This window comes from Rhodamnia argentea, chromosome 7 (genome assembly GCF_020921035.1).
Source record: "Rhodamnia argentea isolate NSW1041297 chromosome 7, ASM2092103v1, whole genome shotgun sequence".
Classification (NCBI taxonomy): Eukaryota; Viridiplantae; Streptophyta; class Magnoliopsida; order Myrtales; family Myrtaceae; genus Rhodamnia; species Rhodamnia argentea.
The window spans coordinates 11,351,541-11,370,719 of NC_063156.1; the positions used below are offsets into that span (position 1 = coordinate 11,351,541).

The following is a 19,179-nucleotide window of genomic DNA, read 5'->3' on the forward strand; positions in this document are numbered from 1 at the left end:
TCGAACACATACGAGTTTAAAGCTACATGAGTCCATACCTGTCAATCTAAAACAACAGATATCGCAAGTGTGAGAAATCCCAGCGAGTAAATTCGATCCCTCTGACGCTCGCTCGTTTCACAGTACTACTCGACTTTATGCTAGTACGGTAACCATTATAAATTAAAATTCCCACACCAGACCACATGTATACACGTATATGATGTGCACATGTAATATGCTCAATGAATGCACTCCCAGCTCCGTCACCCCTTACCACTCGTCTCGAATCAATTCTGATTCGTAGTACCGTTTCTTTTGCCTGGCGTAACTGCCGACCTTCATAACAACTCCCCACCATGGAATCCTCGCTCCGAGGCTTTGCGTTATCATGCGGTCCACCTGGTGCCACTTACCAGGGCATCCCGTCTCCCTTGGGGAAAGTTGAGCTCATTTTCGTGGCCTCCGTTCCACCCCATTCCGATTTGTCACATGCGATGCATATGCCATAAAATGCCGCGATGCAAGTAACACAACATGTTCCTAGCGCCACCAGCGCATTCGACAAAACTAAACCACACTTCCAATTTCTCACGGCAGCTTGTTTCGGTCTAACTATTCATAAGAATATTGAGTTATTCCACACTAGAAAATTCACAGTTTGCGCTTGTAGGAATAGAGTCTCAGCCGAGGTACACAGATGTTGCATTTGTCCAGATCTTGGTGATATCAACAGAACCTAAGTTCTCTTGTGTCCCTTGAACATCCGACCAGTGAGGACTTATAAGGTATTTCTTTTCTTTTATTATTATTATTATTATTATTTATTATTTTTTTCTTATCTCTGAGGTTACTGAATCAACATTCATTGTCACGTCCCCTACCAATTAGCAACCCACGCTAATCACCTGGTTACATAGTCATGCCAAATACTTTAACCTACGGCCCACCAAACATTGGGAACATGACAACGCCAGTGAAAGACTACTGCCAATTCCATCATACTATTTTTCCTCCATAATCTTCTTAGTTCAAGGACGATCATCTAGTTCGGTTCATTATATAACCTGCAAGATAATGATAACAACTTTTCCATTCAAGCCTTCGGTCTCATGTATTCTACGCGACCACACTATCCTATGGTTCGTCCGTGGCAGCTGGTTTATAATTCCTGAACCTAAGCGTTGAACGTCACAAAATATAAACCCTTGTCAAGCTAATCTATCAAGCACAAACTATGAGTATACTATGAAGCGGGTGAGGGCGAGAGAAATTAAATTGACTCGCCTGGGTTGTTGGTGTTGACGGCGGTGCGGTTCGTGCTCCGACGAGATTCGGCGGTTAGCAATGGCGTACGGGTTGAACCGGGAGGAATTTTGTGGAGAAAGGTAAGAGTAATGCTAGTTGTAGGGCTTCTCCTTCCTTCTTATTCAGTGCACATCACCCCTCTTATTCCGAGTAGGCGAACTGCCCAATGCCCAGGAAACGATGAGCTTTCATTTCCCACGTTTTTCATCATTGCAATTTTTTTTGCTGATTCATGAGAACTTGTTGCCAAATGGCTTGCCCTTCACATACATCCTCCCACGTTGCCTCCTCTCTCAGCTAGGCCTTGCGAACAGCCCCTCCCTGGTGGTTGAGTATCGCAAAGCTTTGGGAAAACTGATGAAAGTTTACTTCCCCAAGGTTCGTCATTGGTTCAGGTTTCCCAAGGCTGATGATGGCCGACTCCGGCTGATGTAAGTGGCTATCTACCAAGTGTCCATCCCCTAATGCCTTCCTTCACTTACACGTGCATGATACTTCCACCTGTATCTCACAGTTTGTGCGGTTTCTATTTCTCATAATCTGCCTCATCATGCCTTACGATTTGTGGGCACCAATCCCACTTAATAATTTCCGAGCACATGATACATATGCACGTATATATGTATATATGTATCCAGCTGCACATTTTATAAATTATTACTTAGACAAGAGCGCAACCATTAAATTATATGAGTGTTGCGAGTTCTCGCAGAGATGATCAGCTAAAATTAACAAAGCTTGAGAGATAAACGGTCATTTCTTTTCCCCAAAGTTTCTTATTATCACCCCTTAGTGGATGTGTAGAGGGAATTCACGTGTCAATCTCATTTTCACCTCTCTCTCTCTCTCTCTCTCTCTCTCTCTCTCTCTCTCTCTCCTTCTATTGCCGGTGATTTCCATGACAACCAGAGGAATGATGGCATCTCATGATTGATTTTTATTCCCCAAGCTTTTCATCATCATCTTGCTGGGGAAATTTTGGAATATCTTGCCAAATGCCATGGCCTCCTCGCCCGTACTTCACACATGTACACAGCTCTCCCTTTCTTTTAAATTGTTTTTGCGCACGACCGCCGCACCTGACCGATTTAGCTGGCCTGATTTTTATGCCACATTTCATTTGCTTGGATCTGAATTACGTCGTTCACAATTAGCCATTTATCTTGGAGTCGTTGACTTGATTTAGGCCAACTCCCACAGCTGAACTTTAACCCATTAATCCGTTCTCAAGTTTCGATATACCACTGCGCCATGTCGCGCGTATGTGGCACAACTAAATTAAAGTTCGCTGCCCTAGGATAAGTACAGCGTCAATAATACAATTCTCATCATTTTAGTCGTCCAATCACTTTTGATACTAAAGGTATATAACTTTTGACACTTCCAGTATACTTTTTCCATGTTAGTTGCTAGGATTAGGATTTTAGAGCACAGTTGGCCTTATTCCGAGGCATAGCTACTAGGAGCAACAAACTGGAGACGAGGAAGTTATGTTACATTTGATCCCTAGACCTATAATTTCTCATATAGTCGTTGACTTAGATTTACTAATATGCAGTTTGATTTGCGATAGCGTATGCACTATGCACAGTACACAATGTTTTACATGTTGTGGCTAGCGTTATCGCATGGAGGGAGGGTGAATAAGTGCTTTCAAAAACTTGTTTGAAAATTATTGTGGAATTAAAATAAACAAGCTCAGAGTTTAATTTAGAGTATGATCGAGAATAAGCTCTTAGATGACCTCGGAGTCTGTCTTCACAAAATTCAATTGTCACAAATAAAGTAAAGAGAGTTTAAGGGATACAGAAATCGCACAACTAGGTTATAGTGGTTTGGGTTTGTTCAAGTATATGTCCACTGTTTCACGCTAACAGCCAATCGGCTGAATTTCACTAGCAAATAGCTGAGATGTTACAACTTGGTGATGTTTCTCTAGTCAATAGATTTCCTGCCTAATACTCACTCATTTTGAATAAAAGCCTCTAAGTATTACGGTGTTTGGATCAACAATACACGAAGGATGTTGAAGCTTTCTTGAACTTTGGAATTATAGATTCTAAACTCCCGTTCTCTCTTCAACCTTAAGGTCTCCTTTTATACTCATCCACCTTCAAACTTGCCGTTGCAAGGTTTTCAGAATATCACTCTCCAAACTTCCCCTTTGAACGAGATTGTATACAAAGAATTCCATAGCCACTGAGATTACTAAAATTAGAATCTCCCATTTAATCAAATCGCCCAAATAATTGTGATCAAGATTGCCAAAGATAGAGTACTCCACTTGGTAAGTCATCATCTTCTTTCTTAATCACGTACTTGACAGATATTCAATAATCTTTGTGATTGATGATCTTCAAGAACGAATTTAACTTGATTTGTTTGTCGTTGTGATGATATAATATTTCACAAATATTATCCTGAAAATATCTCATGATAATATGATTGTTGCATCCAAGAATACTTCCTTAGACCTTGTGCTTTACAATAGTGTTTGAGCTCCTTAAGATAACATCTGAGCCTCATCTACCAAATTAATTCTTGTGTAACTATTCCTTTAACAATTGAATATACATCTATAAAAAAGGTATTTCAATATATTAACTCAGATATTATAATTTATAGATCATTTTATCAACCTCAAAATCAATTAGGGGTTTTTCTCAACATTGCACGCTTGTACAAATCACCACAAAGCCGTACAATAATCCAAAGCAATCTGAATAGATTAAGTTTAAGTTTCATGTCATGATATTTGCACTTGTTTGAATGAAACATGTACGTCCATTGATAGAATTGTCGATATTGATAATCAAAGCTCTACGTCATCGGCTGATATGGGGGGCATTTGTCTAATCAGATTTACTCACGGACTGACACGTGGCGAAAGTTTTACATTTAAACGAAATCATCTGAAAAGTTTATTGCTAGCCATAAATGCAAATGATAGCTTTTCACAAATTTTTTGTGAACTTCTGCCCATATTTTCTCCTCTCGAGCCCTCTTTTGCTTTTCTTTTGAGAGAGAGGTTGGATTTGTTTTGTTCAGTATTTGGAAGGAACTTTGATGCTTTAAAGTCTTTTGGCCAAATGTAAATAGTATTTAATTCATTTTTTGCTCAATTTTAGAGAAATGCAATTGCGTTTCCAAACGCCCCTAGAGGTCTTTAGCTCAAAGTAGCTCTAGCGGTACTTTGCAAAGTTGTATTTCCGGAATGCAACTATAATTTTCTTTTTATTTTTCTTCTTCTTTATTTTATTTTTTCTTCTTCTTTTTTCTTCTCTCCTACTTCCTCCTTCCTTTGTCGACCGCGGACCTCGGCGACGACAGCCACCTGATGATCGGCCATGACACGTAGGCCGACGAGCTCGCCGACGCAAGGAGGAGCTGCTGGATCTTGACAAAGCTAGATCTCGGCTGCACAACTCGGGCTTGTTCTCAACCAAGCAGGAGTTGCTGCTCTTGAGGATCAAGATGGGGCTTGAGGTCTGGAATTGCTGGGATGAGTCCTTGTAGCTGCTGTAGACCTCGGTGACGCAAGCCTTGGCCTCGAGCGAGCAAGCCTTGCCTCGCCGGATTCGGCGAGGTTGGGGCGAGGTCGAGCATGGCCTGTGGCCGGTAGCTGGTTGCCTCCGTGGTCGGTGACCGGCAGAGAAGAAATTAAAGGAGGAAGAAGGAAAAAAAGAGAGAAAAAAATTTAAAGACAGTAATTAAAACATAAAGTAATTAAAAATAAAAATATTAAAAATTGAATTACTTACAAAGGTTATCTTTTACAAAAAGAATTTACGTCAAAGCTGCTTTTCAATGTGTTTTTAAAATATACTTTACCAAATACTATTTGCATTTCGGAAATCTCCTTTAGCCCAAAGACATTTGCATTTTCCCAAAGACATTCCCCAATGCTAAACCAAACAAGCTCGTTATCCTTCAAGATTAACTCAATTAAAGAAACGGAAGTTCAACCACTCTGTTTTCTTTTCGCTTACAATTGAAGACCTTCATTTTCACTTGACCACCGCTTCGAAGACCTCCATTTTCGCGAGGACCGCCGCTTTGAAGACCTCCGTTTTCCCAAGGACCATCGCGTTCGCGGAGACCTTCGCTTTCAAGATCTCCTATTTCTATTCATTGTGATAATCACGCCATTTGATAAGAGCTTATAGTACCACTCATAATATCAATTTAAGACATAAGTGCGTGAGACAATTGATTCATGATGGTATCATAACAATTATGTATGCGAGGTCCAACAAGAACCTGGCTGATTCCTCTATAAAGGCTCTACCAAGAGATGGGGCAAAGATGACCTAAAAGAAATAGGGCCGAAACCCTTTGACAAAAATCGCCCGTAATACTAGCATATCACTAATTATAAAATTTAATGAATAAAAATAAGTTACGAAAAGTGATTGTTTGATACTGACATTAATCCGGATATGAGAAGCCGAATAGTTGGTTACGTTATTGTAAGCTAAGTTATACTCTTAATGAAGTACAATATAAATGAATAATGTGTTTATTAATAGGAACACATGATAGATATTTCACCTATATGAGTTTAGGAGTGGTTCTGCTTATTACAAAAGTCAAAGTTACTTTCTAGAGAGCTCATAAAACAGAAATAAGCACAAGGCGATAATAAAACTTCTAGTTGAAACAAGAGATTAATATATGTGCAAGTGTATCGATTCTATTATTAAAGTAGTAAGGTTAAAGCTACAGTTACTTGTAACTTTCATAAAAATTTGATATACTTGCACTAAACAAAGGTTTTAACTTGAAAGATACCTTTATGTATGTATATTAAACTCATGGAAATATTGGATGTATTTTATTTTTGAAAATATTAATCAAAACTTTTTGTTCTATAAACAAAGTGGGAGATTGTTGGTAGTTTGTTTGTAAAACAAATTTTGGAAGTGCCTTGTCCCACATAGAATAAATGGGAGTGTGTGGGCCAATATGTAAGTGTGGAAGTCTTCTATTTTTACGAAAGAGAATAATAGGCTAAATTTTTGTGTTTTGCTTAATTTTCTTTTTCTTTTTTCTTTTCTTTGCACCTTTAGTCTTCTTTTCTTGCATGTTTTCTGGCCTCCGCCGCAAGCTGCCGCCGCCGCCCTTGAACAAACCCTTGAACACCACCATGGCTGCTTCAGCCACTTGAAGTTCAATGATTCCTCCATGGCGGATGAGATCTCAACCTCGAGCTCGACGACCCTGATATGGAGCTGCAAAATCCAGTCCACCTCAATGCCTTGTAACATCTGGTTCGCCTCGAAGCAACTGAAGTTCAGCAGCTTCGAGCTCCACGGCCATGGAATGGCCATGGCCGAGAAACTCCTTCCACCAGGACAGGGGTTAAAACTTCTAGGAAGGTACTTGGCACAGAGAAGTAGAGAACTCTATCCTACAATCTGTTCTCTTCGTTGAGGAAACGCCATTTAAGTTTAGCCAGAATAGCTTTTGGATTTCCAGCCCTGCAAGTTTATTCTTGACCTTAAATCCCCAGAATTGATATTGACATTGCTAATGGGAAAACCACAGTGCTTTGAAAGTCCTTAGAAACATGGCAGTCGGTCTCCATGGCCCTTCCATAGCTGCCGAGCTCGAAGCGGCTGAATTTCAGTTGCACGGCGCCAAGCTCGACCATATTTGAATCCACCGAATTCACTTTTAGTTGATAACTCGAAACCGGAATCATAAAAGTTGAAATCAAGGAACATAAGAACACTATTGGTATTTGGATTTCAAAAGCAGCTTTGGGAATTTAGGCCATTGCAATTAATTATAAAGTTGTGTTTGTTTGAGCAAAAAGAAACGTCAAAATAGTTTTTTGGACTTTCACTCATTTGATTTACTGAAAATGATCGGTCAATGGAAACCCGTATAAGGTCAAAGAAAATACGCATAGATAAAGTTAGTAAAATAAATCTCTAAACTAAAAGAGGGCAAGCATTTTCTTGAAAAACAATTTTCTCGAAAATATTCATAAAATATTTCCACAGAAACAAACACCCCCTTAAAAGTCAATCCTAAATCAATCTCATTGAGTTTTCTCTCTCCCAATGAGCCCATATTTACTTCTAGCTTGTTATGTATAAGTGTTCATCGGTTTTAGAGTCGGTCCACGTTTTCCCTGAACTTGAAACCCGCTTGTCGGAATCAGTTCTCCAACTTTTTGAACTTGCAACCTACTTTGCATCTCGAACTTTGAAACCTATTCTGTCATAGGTTCCAATGACTACCTAGATACCACATGTATCATTAATTGAACGAATGCAGTGTAGCATTACCTTTAATGACCATCATTTGTTGCTACAATCCACTAACCATTATTCATGTTAGACACACGAAAAATATGAAACATTAACAAAGTAAAAGCCTTAATCATTTATATCACCGGAAATAGAAGCTTAGACTAGTGGTTGCAGATTACACACTAGTCACTAGACGCCATTAAATATCGTAAGATCTTGTAACTTGGAACAAATCTTTGTGTTTTTCTTATTATATGTTTACTTGGTACCCGGAACTTGAAATAAATCTGTGTTTTTTTTTTTTTCCAGATTACACACTAGTCATCGGACCCTATTAAATACCGTATGATCTTGCAAAAACGTACAATAAAAAAACATAAAGATTTGTTCCAAGTTCTAGATTACTTGGTACCTAAAACCCGCCCCGTATACTATAAAATCTGAAATTGACCGGTTCCCACCGATCCGATTCTACATTGAAACCATGCTTATCCCTATTATTTCTAAATGTTTATTTTTTTATTTTTTGGGGTTTCGTAAAAAAAAATTAAGTCTTAGCTCGTCTGCCAAAAGCCAAACCCCCAAAAAAAAAAATATGTTGTCGATTCATATTAGGGGCAACTTGTCACATTCCAAAAAAAGTGGGGAGCAAACTGTAATTTCGCGAAACTCACCAGGGACGTCTCGTCTTCTTCCTTCCCAGAGCCGAGGACACCAGTGACGCCACCGCCCAGTCCACCACCGTCGCGGCAATCAACGACGCGAACCACCGTCCTCCATCTCCGCCCTCAACGGGGCCACCGCCGCCGCGCTAAGTAACACCTGAGCTGAGCCGCCATCTTCGTCTCCGTTGCCACGCCACGTACCCAAATCGGCTCCGCCACCACCCGACAGTTGCAGCACTCATCTCACCTCAAGATCCCTGCACACTCCGCCACGACTCCTTCGCGCTCAGGCTACCAGTTCGCTGTCGCAGACGAACCGCACATTGCCTCGGAGTCTCAGGTATTCGTTTCTAAATTTCTGGTTTCCTCATTTCTCCATATTCTTCTTATTTTCTTTGTGCGGGTGCCCTCTCTCTCTCTCTCTCTCTCTCTCTCTCTCTCTCTCTCTCTCTCTCATTGCATTTGCGTGCGTTTTTTCCCCAGTCATGCAAGACACATCGGGCGAGTCACCGGGTGAAGCCTTCAACCTCGATCAGCGAGTTCACTCAGCCGGCGATTCCCGTCGAATTGGGACGGTTAAGTACGTCGGACCGGTGGAGGGCCACGGCGGGATATGGTTCGGGGTCGATTGGGACAATGGCGAGGGCAAACACGACGGGTCGATCAATGGGGCCCGTTATTTCCAGGCCAAATCCGAGAGGTCCGGGTCATTTGTTCGGATCCAGAGCTTGAGTGGCGGCATTTCTTTGTTAGAGGCTCTCTACCTCAGATACCGCGGCGAGTCTACTAAGGAAGGGGAGGGTATGCGAGCTCTTTTCTTATGCGGCTTATCTATATTTGCCGGACTGTCTCTCCTAGTCATCCGGAAGTTGATGTGTCTGAAAATCTTATTGGGCATATACACATTTTTGTCCCCCTTGTTTCAGAGCTCGATCGGAACTGAGCAGATTGGTTAGAATTTTATTCATTTTTTTCTTCTGAGAAAGGTATTCCGGGGGATTTGAGCTTGGTTTTGACTTTTGGTTCAATATAGTAAGTATTTCATTGACTTATTTCCTAATTCTTACAGGAGAGCTAGGCACTAATATCGAGACTCTGAATCCCAGTTATGTGAATTTGATTTGTAAAACAGAGTAGGATGCCTCTAATAAGTTCCAAGTTGCCTTAGGTGATAAGTGGGCAAAGTTGTTTGCATGATAAGATGCTTGAAACAATTTTGTGAGATTATAGTGATGACCAATATGAGTTTTTGCCTCCCAGAGATGCCATGTGTTAATTTCTAATAAGCATCTGATTTAACAAATATTAAGTCTTATTCATGAGGCTTGGTTAAGAGATGGCTCTTTGGGAATTCTCGCATAAACCAAGTTTGTTGAATCCCTGTCATCGATTTGTTATAATGGAATGAACTCTTTATGAAAGTTGAATTCGACTGTGCCATATAATGATGATTAGGCTGATAAGGCACTGCACCTTAATGGCTTCACTATGTTTTTATTTAAGCAGACTGAGTGGGACTCTACTGATTTTCGCAGGAGTAGGAGATTTGTTAAATAGTCTTGGTGCTGTTGTTTAGTTGATGTCATGTAGGCAAACACATTATGGATGCGTATTGTTTTCATCTCCACCCATATAATCTTAGTGGTGTTAGTTGAATTTGGTCACTAGAGAGGTAATGAAACAGAAGCCTGTTGATTGGAATCATTTTATCCTGTCCCTATTTGGTTAATTCGTTCCCTGCTCGTCCTTCTCTAGAAATTTTTAAGCGATGTAAATCATTTAGGCTCTGAATTGAATCGATTTGCTCTATGGATATTCATTTTCCCCATCATCTCCTTGGGTGTTGCAGATGGCATGTACGTCCTCTCAACAAGTAACAAGCGTGTATCCGTTGAGCTTGTTGGCATGGATAAGATACAGGACAAATTAAGCCGGTTTGAGGAGCTGAAATCTGCATCGCTACCATACTTAGGCGTTAGCTCTTTGGGTGAACCATGCAAAATCAGTGCCACTATACCAAGTAAGATTGTTTTTCTCTGTTCTCATGATGAAATTTCTTTCCTTACTTTTCTTAACTTTCTCTGTGTTTGGAATCTTATCTGTTTTTAGTTTTTTAGAACAATTCTGTCTCTACAAAGCCTATTTATAAGTCAATATATGCTGCAACTGGTTGCTGCCAATTTAAAGGTCATGTGATTGGATATTGGCTGCTGTGATGTCAGACGACAACTACATCTGCTTCCCTTATCTGTACAAAAGAGTTTTGATCTTTTGTTTCTGCATCATAGTTTTGTGGGGAGAATCATCAAGAATTTGGTCACCACTGTAGGTTGTGTGATGAGGTCCATTGCAACTTACAAGTGTTAACATTAATTTGTAACTCCAAGGGTTGATAGCTTTAATCAGGCAATGTCCTGCATGTCATGAGTTCTATTGCTTTTCTTTTCTTTGTTCTTTTTGTTTTTTTTTCTTAAAGAACTAAGAGTTGCTCCATTGAGTTGTAACTCCAGGGGTTGATAGCTTTAGTCGGGCAACATGCCCTGTCCTGTTGCCCCAATTTATCAAACCTATGTAGAATATCAAAGTAACTCCAGAATATTTCATCTCCTAGTCATGAGCAATCTTTGGATGAAAACATCCTCTCTTCTAGATAAGAAAGATTTTGTAACAACCCAATCCTACATTAGATGGAAGAGAGATTGTGGCTTGGTACTTTAAGGAGAGACCTACTCCCAAAATGATCAACATCTAAGAGTCGTTTCGCCGACTTCATTCACGTAGATTGATTGCCAAGTCGTTACAAATGGCATTGGTGTGTTACAGCAGCAGGAAGTGCAGTAACTAAGAGTCGCATAGGATAAAGTGGTACTCATATGCTTATTTTGCACATGGTTTAATATTGTAGGCATTTACCCTTTCTTAACCAAATAGACTTGTCAATGCTACTATATTTGGTGAAATGACACTCCACTTGTGTTGCTTATATTGCAGATTTGAAGGAGCTAGATTTGACAGGAAATTTGCTTTCTGAGTGGAAGGTACTTTTGCTAATCCCATTTTGATTGACCTTTCATTCTCATTAAGGCTGCAAATTATATATCCTGTATTTGCTTAACTAAGCTTGTTGAAGCAATTTTTTGTTTGCCTCTTTCTACATATACGAATGAAGAACTGTTCTAGTCCATGAAGAATATAGAAGAATATGGAAACAAAGGCTAAAAACCATAGTATTAGAACAGAAACTATGAAGAAGGAAGATTAGTGCATGAAGACCTAAAAATTTTAAAGCAACTAAAAACTATAAAGGGGAGACTTGGATCGTCAAAACATTCCTCTTCTGAATTCTTTTGACATGCATCACAATAAGCAAAGTGACATATTGCTTCCAGATTTTTTAGGATGATGAGACCCAACAGAGAAAATTTGATGCTGCAAAATTCGAAGAGGGGTGCTCTGCATAACCCACCTAAACTGTATGAGCTGTTCCACAATACCATACTAGTGGAAATATGATCTTCCCTTGACTCTACACAAGTAATACCTGACCGATAATTTTTTTTGGCCAATTTCTTTCTTTCTTTCTTTTTCCTTATCTTTTTGTATTTCTTTATTTGCGGTGGAATTAGATGCAACTTTCTCGACGGGTAGGAAAATGATTAGAAACGGTGATCACTGGTTGCCACCCAATTTGGTTAAAGAACATGTAAACAAGGTGTTGGTATCGCTACTTGTCTGACTAGTGAACATTCTCTAGACAGCTAGGACAGCTGGTAATACGGGTGTCCACTTAATTCAGGTGGAAAAAAACAAATAAACGTAAAGCAGCCACTGCTCTTCGACTCAAGTTATTTGCATGTGTGCAGTGTTTTGAGAACCAAAATAAACATCGCCCTTTGTATCCATGTGCTAATTTTAATGAACCTTTGTTGCAGGATGTTGGCATGCTATGTGAAACTTTACCAACTCTCACTGTCCTTAATTTGTCTAACAATTTAATGAGAAAGAATGCTACTGGCTTGACGAGGTTATATCACTTACGTGTACTAGTCTTGAACAATACGCGCATAAGTTGGGAGCAGGTACTCTAATCTTCCCGTCATTATTTTTCTGCAATCTTTTCAACTTCTTCTCAGACGTATAATGATGCATTTTGCACTTCCAGGTTGATTTGCTCAAACAGTCACTTCCATCAATTGAAGAGTTGCATCTGATGGGAAATAACATAAGCACAATTGAAGTATGTTACTGTATCATCAATAAAATACCCTGGGATTTCTTTTATGTTTTGGTTGTGTAGAGCAATATCAAATAATACTACATGCTCAGGAACCAAAGAATAAGAAACCTTGCTATGGTCAAACAAGACCAACAGAGAATAAATGTTAGGCATCAAGGGACATCCTTTTGCTTTTAAGGAAGATGTGATATACCAACCCAAATCAGCCTTAACAAATCATCAATCTGTGTGTTTGCACTTAGGAACAGGCAAATGCACATGACAAGGTACACCATGTTAATGTTATGCACATAATGACAGTAATGTTCATGCATTTTTCAGTTTGTACCTTATTCTTTGTGTCGTGCACTTTTGATCTTCTAGCTACTACACATAATTATTCAAGAGATTGGGAGTCATGACCTGGCAAAGGGTGAAAATAAGTGGGGAAATTATATGAGTTCTATCTATGACAAGTGCAAATTAGTCTCAACAGCAACTACTTTTTATAAATAATTTCACACAATTATTTCTTTATAATATTTTAAAAATGTAAGACGACTGGTGCAATCTTAACTCTTTGAGAATGAAAGTTGGTCGACACTTCTCTTCTTTTTGTTGTAGAGATAATATATGACTTTTTGTGGTGAAGAAACTTTGGGAATATACCTGGCCGGACTTTTCATATTGTGTAACTAGAAACTATGTCTATAAAAAGATTGGTCATTTGAGTTTAGTTCTCTCTGACAAAATCTGTGTCCCTTTCAACTTCCAAATTATGGTCGACATTCAGATTTTGATTTAACTTTCTGGGGCCACTGCACAATTTCTGTATTTGTAGTCAGGGCCATCCTTCGTAGGTGGGGGTTTTGATTCTCTTCGGCTTCTCAACTTGGAAAATAACTCTATAGCTGACTGGGAGGAAATTGTGAAGCTTTCCCAGCTTAGAAGGTGAGGGAGCTGTCCTATTCCCAATTTTCTTTTCTGGACTTTATATTAAAACTTGTTTCCCAATTCAGCCTGGAGCAGATACATTTGAACAAGAACAAGTTGAAGCGGATATTTTACCCTGGCAAAGATTCATTTGGCAGAAGGCTGAATCAATATGACATTCATAATGAGAGCTTTAAGCCATTCCAAAATTTACGTTGTCTTCTTCTGGGTACTTATTAGAACTAATTCACAAGTTGTGTATACCTTATTGTGGCTATCCAGCCAATTATTATATTAATGCTAGTTTGGTTTCTGTTTTAGGGAACAATTGCATTGAAGATCTGGAATTTCTCGACTCGCTGAACTATTTCCCTAAGCTGGTGGTAAGCATTTTGTTCAGGACAATATGTGCTACCTTTTTTTCATTTTCTTTGGTCAGCGAGAAGGTGCAGAATTTTTTTGGCTGATAAAGAAGAGGAAACTTTAGTTATGAGAATATAGGGAGTTTTGAGTAATGACATTAGTGTAGTAGACATAGACACTGAAGGTGCCAAACCCAGTGTTTTTAGAGTTTGACTGCTGAATAGCCAGTTAAGCAACTGTTTTTTGGTTGAACCGGTAGGATCGGCTGAACCACTGATTCGCATCCCTTTTCTTGAAGGTAACAGTAAAATGTTGAATGTTTTAACTGATAAAGTTTACCGCTTGGGACTTCTATTTCTTTGGCTTGAGTTGAACAAACTTTCCTTCTTTGATTTTTTCATCTTTATCATCATTTTGAAAGCTAAAATATTGATCAAATTAGAGAATCTCGTCCAAGATTAGTGGTTCTCAGACGACAAGTAGGCCAATGCTTGTATAGGCAAATGAGCTATTGCTGATGGTCGAAACTAAAATGCACTAGGACTCACCCCTCTCTGGCTATCAGGATAAAGCTTGTGCATAATATACTCGAAGGTAGAGGCAAAGATGAAGAAGACAGAGGCGAAAATTTACATTGCTTTTAAAACCCAAGAGAGCTTGTCAGAAGAAGATAAAGAAAAGTCTCATGCAAAATAAAGAGCCCTGTAATCTGTTTTTTGAAAACCTTTTCCATAACAAGCCTAGAGTAGAACATGCAAGAACATTATGTGGCAAGCCTTACTGCCCAACATTTTGCAAGCGATATTGATTTAAAGGGCATTTATAAATAAAACGAACCAGAGAACCAATCATATTACTAGAAGCTGAAGCTTTAACTGATAGAAAACCCAAACAACTTTTTAGCCAATAACAGATACTTTTATGATACCAAACGAAAAATTTACTAAGTAAGCTGGGGAGAATGTGGGAATTGACAAGATAAACGTGGGAATTCCCTATTGTAATTGAAAGAAAACCATAACACCAAAGTTGAAACTACTAAACCATAGAAAGTTTTGTTTTTTGGTTGGAAACCGTAGAGAATTTAGCTGTCCAAAACATATAAAGGATGAAATATGTCAGAATATACATCTGTCCTTATGATGGAGACATGTTCTCCTGTATCCAAATTTTGGACACTCTTTTTGACGGCTCCCTATGTCATTAATTTAGAAATTTGGCAAGTTTGCGTAACTGAATATAGTAATCATGTCCGAGTTCGAGTTACGTAGTGTGCCTTTATTCAGAAAATTGTTGTTGATTAGATCACGTTGTTCTTGCAGAGTAGTTTTAATGTTATTTGAGAGTTTCTGTGTTACCAGTAGGTGTACTTCACAAACTTTATCAGCATATCAACTCTTGCAAAGTCAAAATGTTTGCTTCTGTTGGCTCTACAGAGTTTTTCCCCAATATAGGCACTAAGTGGTTGGACAAAACTTTCATTTTAAGGGGAATCCTGTGTGTCTGCTATTGTGCAGTCAATGAGAAGGTGATTATATGTCTATGAGGATAAAGAATCTGTAATGACTGCCAATGATTGTTCAATCATTTGCTTTAACCAACAAATATACTATTACAGATCATAAAGCATGACAACTAAAAATATCGCACTTCTTTTTCCCATATTCAGATTTGGCATTTGTATGTTTTTGATTGCTTGTCTTTCTTTCCTCCTAGGACATTAGGCTTTCTGAAAATCCAATCGCTGATCCTGCAAAAGGTGGTGTCCCAAGATTTGTCCTGGTTGCTCGTTTAGCAAGAGTTGAAGTACTAAATGGGAGTGAGGTGAATTTCATCCATAGTTTTGCTTTTCACTTCTTCAGATGTAGATGAACCTTATGTATTCTCCATGTACCTTTCAGGTCAGTGCTCGAGAAAGGAAGGAGTCTGAGATACGGCACGTTTTTCTTTAACTATATCCCTTTACTGTTCTTGTCTAGTGCTGGAGGAAAGGCATGCTTTTTAATGAATATTGCGCGATATCAGGGGGATTGACTTGTAATATCTTGTCCAAGATCTCTTTTATGGGGCTTTATAACTGTCCTTATTGACATTTTAGTGAGCTTGATTAGAGGTGTTTATACATGAGAAATAGATGTAATTTATTCTTGAATTTCATGGGCTACAATTGTTGCCTTTGAGAGTTAGTGAAGGGATGAGACAGGGTGGCATTTGATCCCTCTGGATGTTGTCTTCTGGTCCTTGCAGGTATGTTCGCCTTGTTATGTCCAGGCACGGGGTCAACCCAGAGGAAATGAAGCGTCTCCATCCCAGGTACTTAAAATGGATGGTATGAAGTGGATCGTCGTTGAATATTGGTGCTTTTAGTACTGTAACATGATAATTAAAAGCTTATACGTATGAATGGCATATCTAAGATGATGATGTGGTTTTCCCTACCTATGGTGATATGGATCACTAATGGTGGCTTAGCAGATCATTTTTCATAATCATAATTTATGGTTTGATCTGCATTTGTCATGTGTATGTGTGAGTGGGTGGCATCTGATTCTCACTCAAATTTGGGGAGGGACAAATAATAGCTCCTTTCGTACTCGTTTCCAACTGAAAGAAGTAAAACGCAGGGTACATTTCTCTGTGGTCAAATCTCATTATACAACCTAGATATTGGATAATTGCATGACTGTCTATATCCTTGAATAGGTTCAAACTCTGCAACGTGTGAAACTAGGGTGAGCATGGGCCGACCCCCACTTTTTCGACATGTTTTTGGCCATTTTTCAGAAATAGAGAACTATGACGACATGTTTTCTCTTTCTTTTGTTTTTTTTAACTTGGTTATGACTTTATTAGAGTGTTTCTAGAATAAATAATTCATTTCTTGTTTTTATTTTTTATTTTTTAATAAAAATGGGCCAGTCCAGGCCATTTTGGTCCTGAGCATCTTAGGCCTGAAAGGGCCCGGACTAGCCTGCACGAAAAAAAAAAAAAAGATAAAGGAGGCCAAAATCTGCCCACGCCTATTTGGGCTCAAAAAATTGGTCCTGGCTGGGCAGGCTGGTCCGAATTTTTGGGCTCTTGGTCTTTTTTGCTCAACCCTAGAAGCTATTGCTTTCACCAACGTGACAAAACTGAGATTTAGAGCCAATATACGATCATCTTTCGGCTGATGTGGCTGATGATTAAATGGGGAGTTGAAACCAATTCCAGATTTATGGAGCTCAAGGATTTTCATGGAATAGAAGATGAAAGGACATCAATTACATCAGCAGAACCCAAGAAAATGTCTTCAGGACTTATATGTAATGATGCTATATCTGTCTCCTTATGTGCTGTTTCATTAGTCATATCACACTGATTCAAATTCCTGGGCAGCAATCACTTTGAAATGCGTTGCAGCATCCATGGGTGAGAAGCCCTTACAAACAAAGAAATTGCCAGCCAGTATCACGGTTGCGTTCCTGAACTTTCCATGGCTATGTCTTTAATTTGGAGGTCTTTCTAAACTCTCTGGTTCATCCGTTTCAGGTTGGAAAGCTGAAGCTTCTCTGTGAAAGCGTTTTTAAATTAAAGTCCGCTAGGCCAAAATTATATCTACAAGAAGAGGTTTGGCTTCGTCACTATATACGCGTTGTTAATTAAATCTGTGAATGGCCTCCATTCCCTCTCTTTAAAATTCCTAACTTCAGCGGAGGAACACTTGAGCAAAGAAGATTCTCATTATTGATATATACTTAGTTTATGAAGACTCTTCTATGTCTTCTTGATCTGGTTTGTTTATAGTGATGAAAAGAAACTTCTTTTTTTTTTTCAAACTTTTTTAGACACTGTATTTTACTGAGTGAAATACTGTCGAGTGTTTGTGATAACAGATCCTGGGGAGTATGGCTAAATTTGAATTTAGTAACCGCTTATAATATATTCCAGCATACTTGTGTCATTACCAACACCTTGGAGAGTGTTTTTTTGAGAAGATGTGTCTATGGGCCTCCATTTATGCTTGGACGGCACTGGTAATTCACCCATTTGTGCTTCTTATCTGAAAAGTGGGGCAAAACACTTGATAGTGACTTTACATTCAAATTGAAGGGGAAATTGAAGTGCGAGTTCTGCAGGCTAATAGGAGCATTGTGGGCATATTTTACCTCTTTCTCCTGAAAGAGATTGATCTCACATGCAGTTGCATGAAACTGTGACTAACCGCAGCGATAATCATCGGTTCAAACTCATGCTGAGGGAAAAAGGGTTGCTTTTCCTGTCATTATTCTAATTTAGGTCTGGTCAACAAGTGCCCTGGGGATGGGAGTATTAACCACATTTTATAACGTAGCTGTGCTGTCAATAAGAAGGGAGCCTGGAGTATTAACCATACTTATAGCAGAGCTGTGCTGTCAATAAAAGGGAGCCGGCGCCTTACTTCCAATATATTGATTACATTTGAGGATGACAGTGTTATGGAAATAACAAATATTTTTTACTTGGATGTTTGTTAGATAAATCTGTTTGATTCTCAGGTTCATATTCATTTGGCTTTTTTCCATCTGATGTCAGTTTACAAGTTTTTGCGATGTTCACGAGGTTCAGAAAACCTCTCAGCATATTGATTGAAGTGCTTTCAATCTTCGATGATTACAGGGTTCTCCTCTACCGATGTTGCTTGATGACGAAATGGCATCTCTAGTGGACCTTGGAATAGACAGTTCTTCGATTATTCTCATAGATGAAGAGACTTAGTCGAAGTTATGCGGATGGCTGGGTCCTTTCACCGGCATAGACATGGGGCATGGGTAGCATGGGTAATGTTGGACATCCAACTCCACAAGATTCTTCTTTTCTGGTTATTCGTGTTCCCCAACATATGTTTGCTGTCATTTATTCTGATCGTTGTTGCAATATACTCAGATAATTTGTTTGAGATACTTCTTATGCCATGTTAACTTTAAAAAAAAATCTGCAATGTTTTGAAATTCTAGACCATTTTTCATCTATCTGAAGGGATTGGTCAGCATGGATCTGACAGTGGCGTCAAAGTTTCAAGCCAATCTCAATAGCCCGTGCTCCGTCAATTTCTAACCGGGTGGTCTAAATTTCTTATTGACACTGATCAGCGTGCGATTTTCTCAGAAATGCGAATTCTGGCTTGGCTGACCCAACAAATTAGAGTAGTGTCCCATGACAAAGACAGACTGTTCGGTAAACTCTTGCCAGGGATCGCAGTGGCTGAAAAGACTTTAGGGTTGGGGAGGCTTTGAAGCCAAGAAACCTTCATGTCGGAGTGTAAATGAAACAAAGCTTAGTTTCGTGCTCTTCAGTTCTGCTAGAACTCAACCGAGCTTTTGCCGAGCCTTATTGGTTGGAGCTCAGCTCGGGTGGCGTCAGGGGTGTTAAAGGTCGGGTTCGGGACGAATAGCCAAGTTTTAGCTTTTAGCCGCGAAATCTGGGCCACCGGCCACCA

At 39.3% G+C, this 19,179-nt stretch overlaps 1 protein-coding gene across 1 annotated transcript; it reads left to right on the top strand.

Annotated features, from left to right (window-relative positions):
* The first annotated feature begins 8,255 nt into the window (after nucleotides 1-8,255).
* On the top strand, nucleotides 8,256-18,698 carry LOC115737771 (tubulin-folding cofactor E). The gene is made up of 16 exons (XM_030670105.2): nucleotides 8,256-8,552; nucleotides 8,696-9,013; nucleotides 10,062-10,232; nucleotides 11,204-11,250; nucleotides 12,145-12,291; nucleotides 12,375-12,449; nucleotides 13,270-13,379; nucleotides 13,448-13,590; nucleotides 13,683-13,744; nucleotides 15,441-15,548; nucleotides 15,626-15,660; nucleotides 15,972-16,037; nucleotides 16,935-17,026; nucleotides 17,100-17,176; nucleotides 17,253-17,330; nucleotides 18,360-18,698. The coding sequence occupies exons 2-16, from the start codon at nucleotides 8,698-8,700 to the stop codon at nucleotides 18,456-18,458; spliced, it is 1,626 nt and encodes a 541-aa protein (XP_030525965.2). The 5' UTR covers nucleotides 8,256-8,552; nucleotides 8,696-8,697; the 3' UTR covers nucleotides 18,459-18,698.
* Nucleotides 18,699-19,179: the final 481 nt, after the last annotated feature.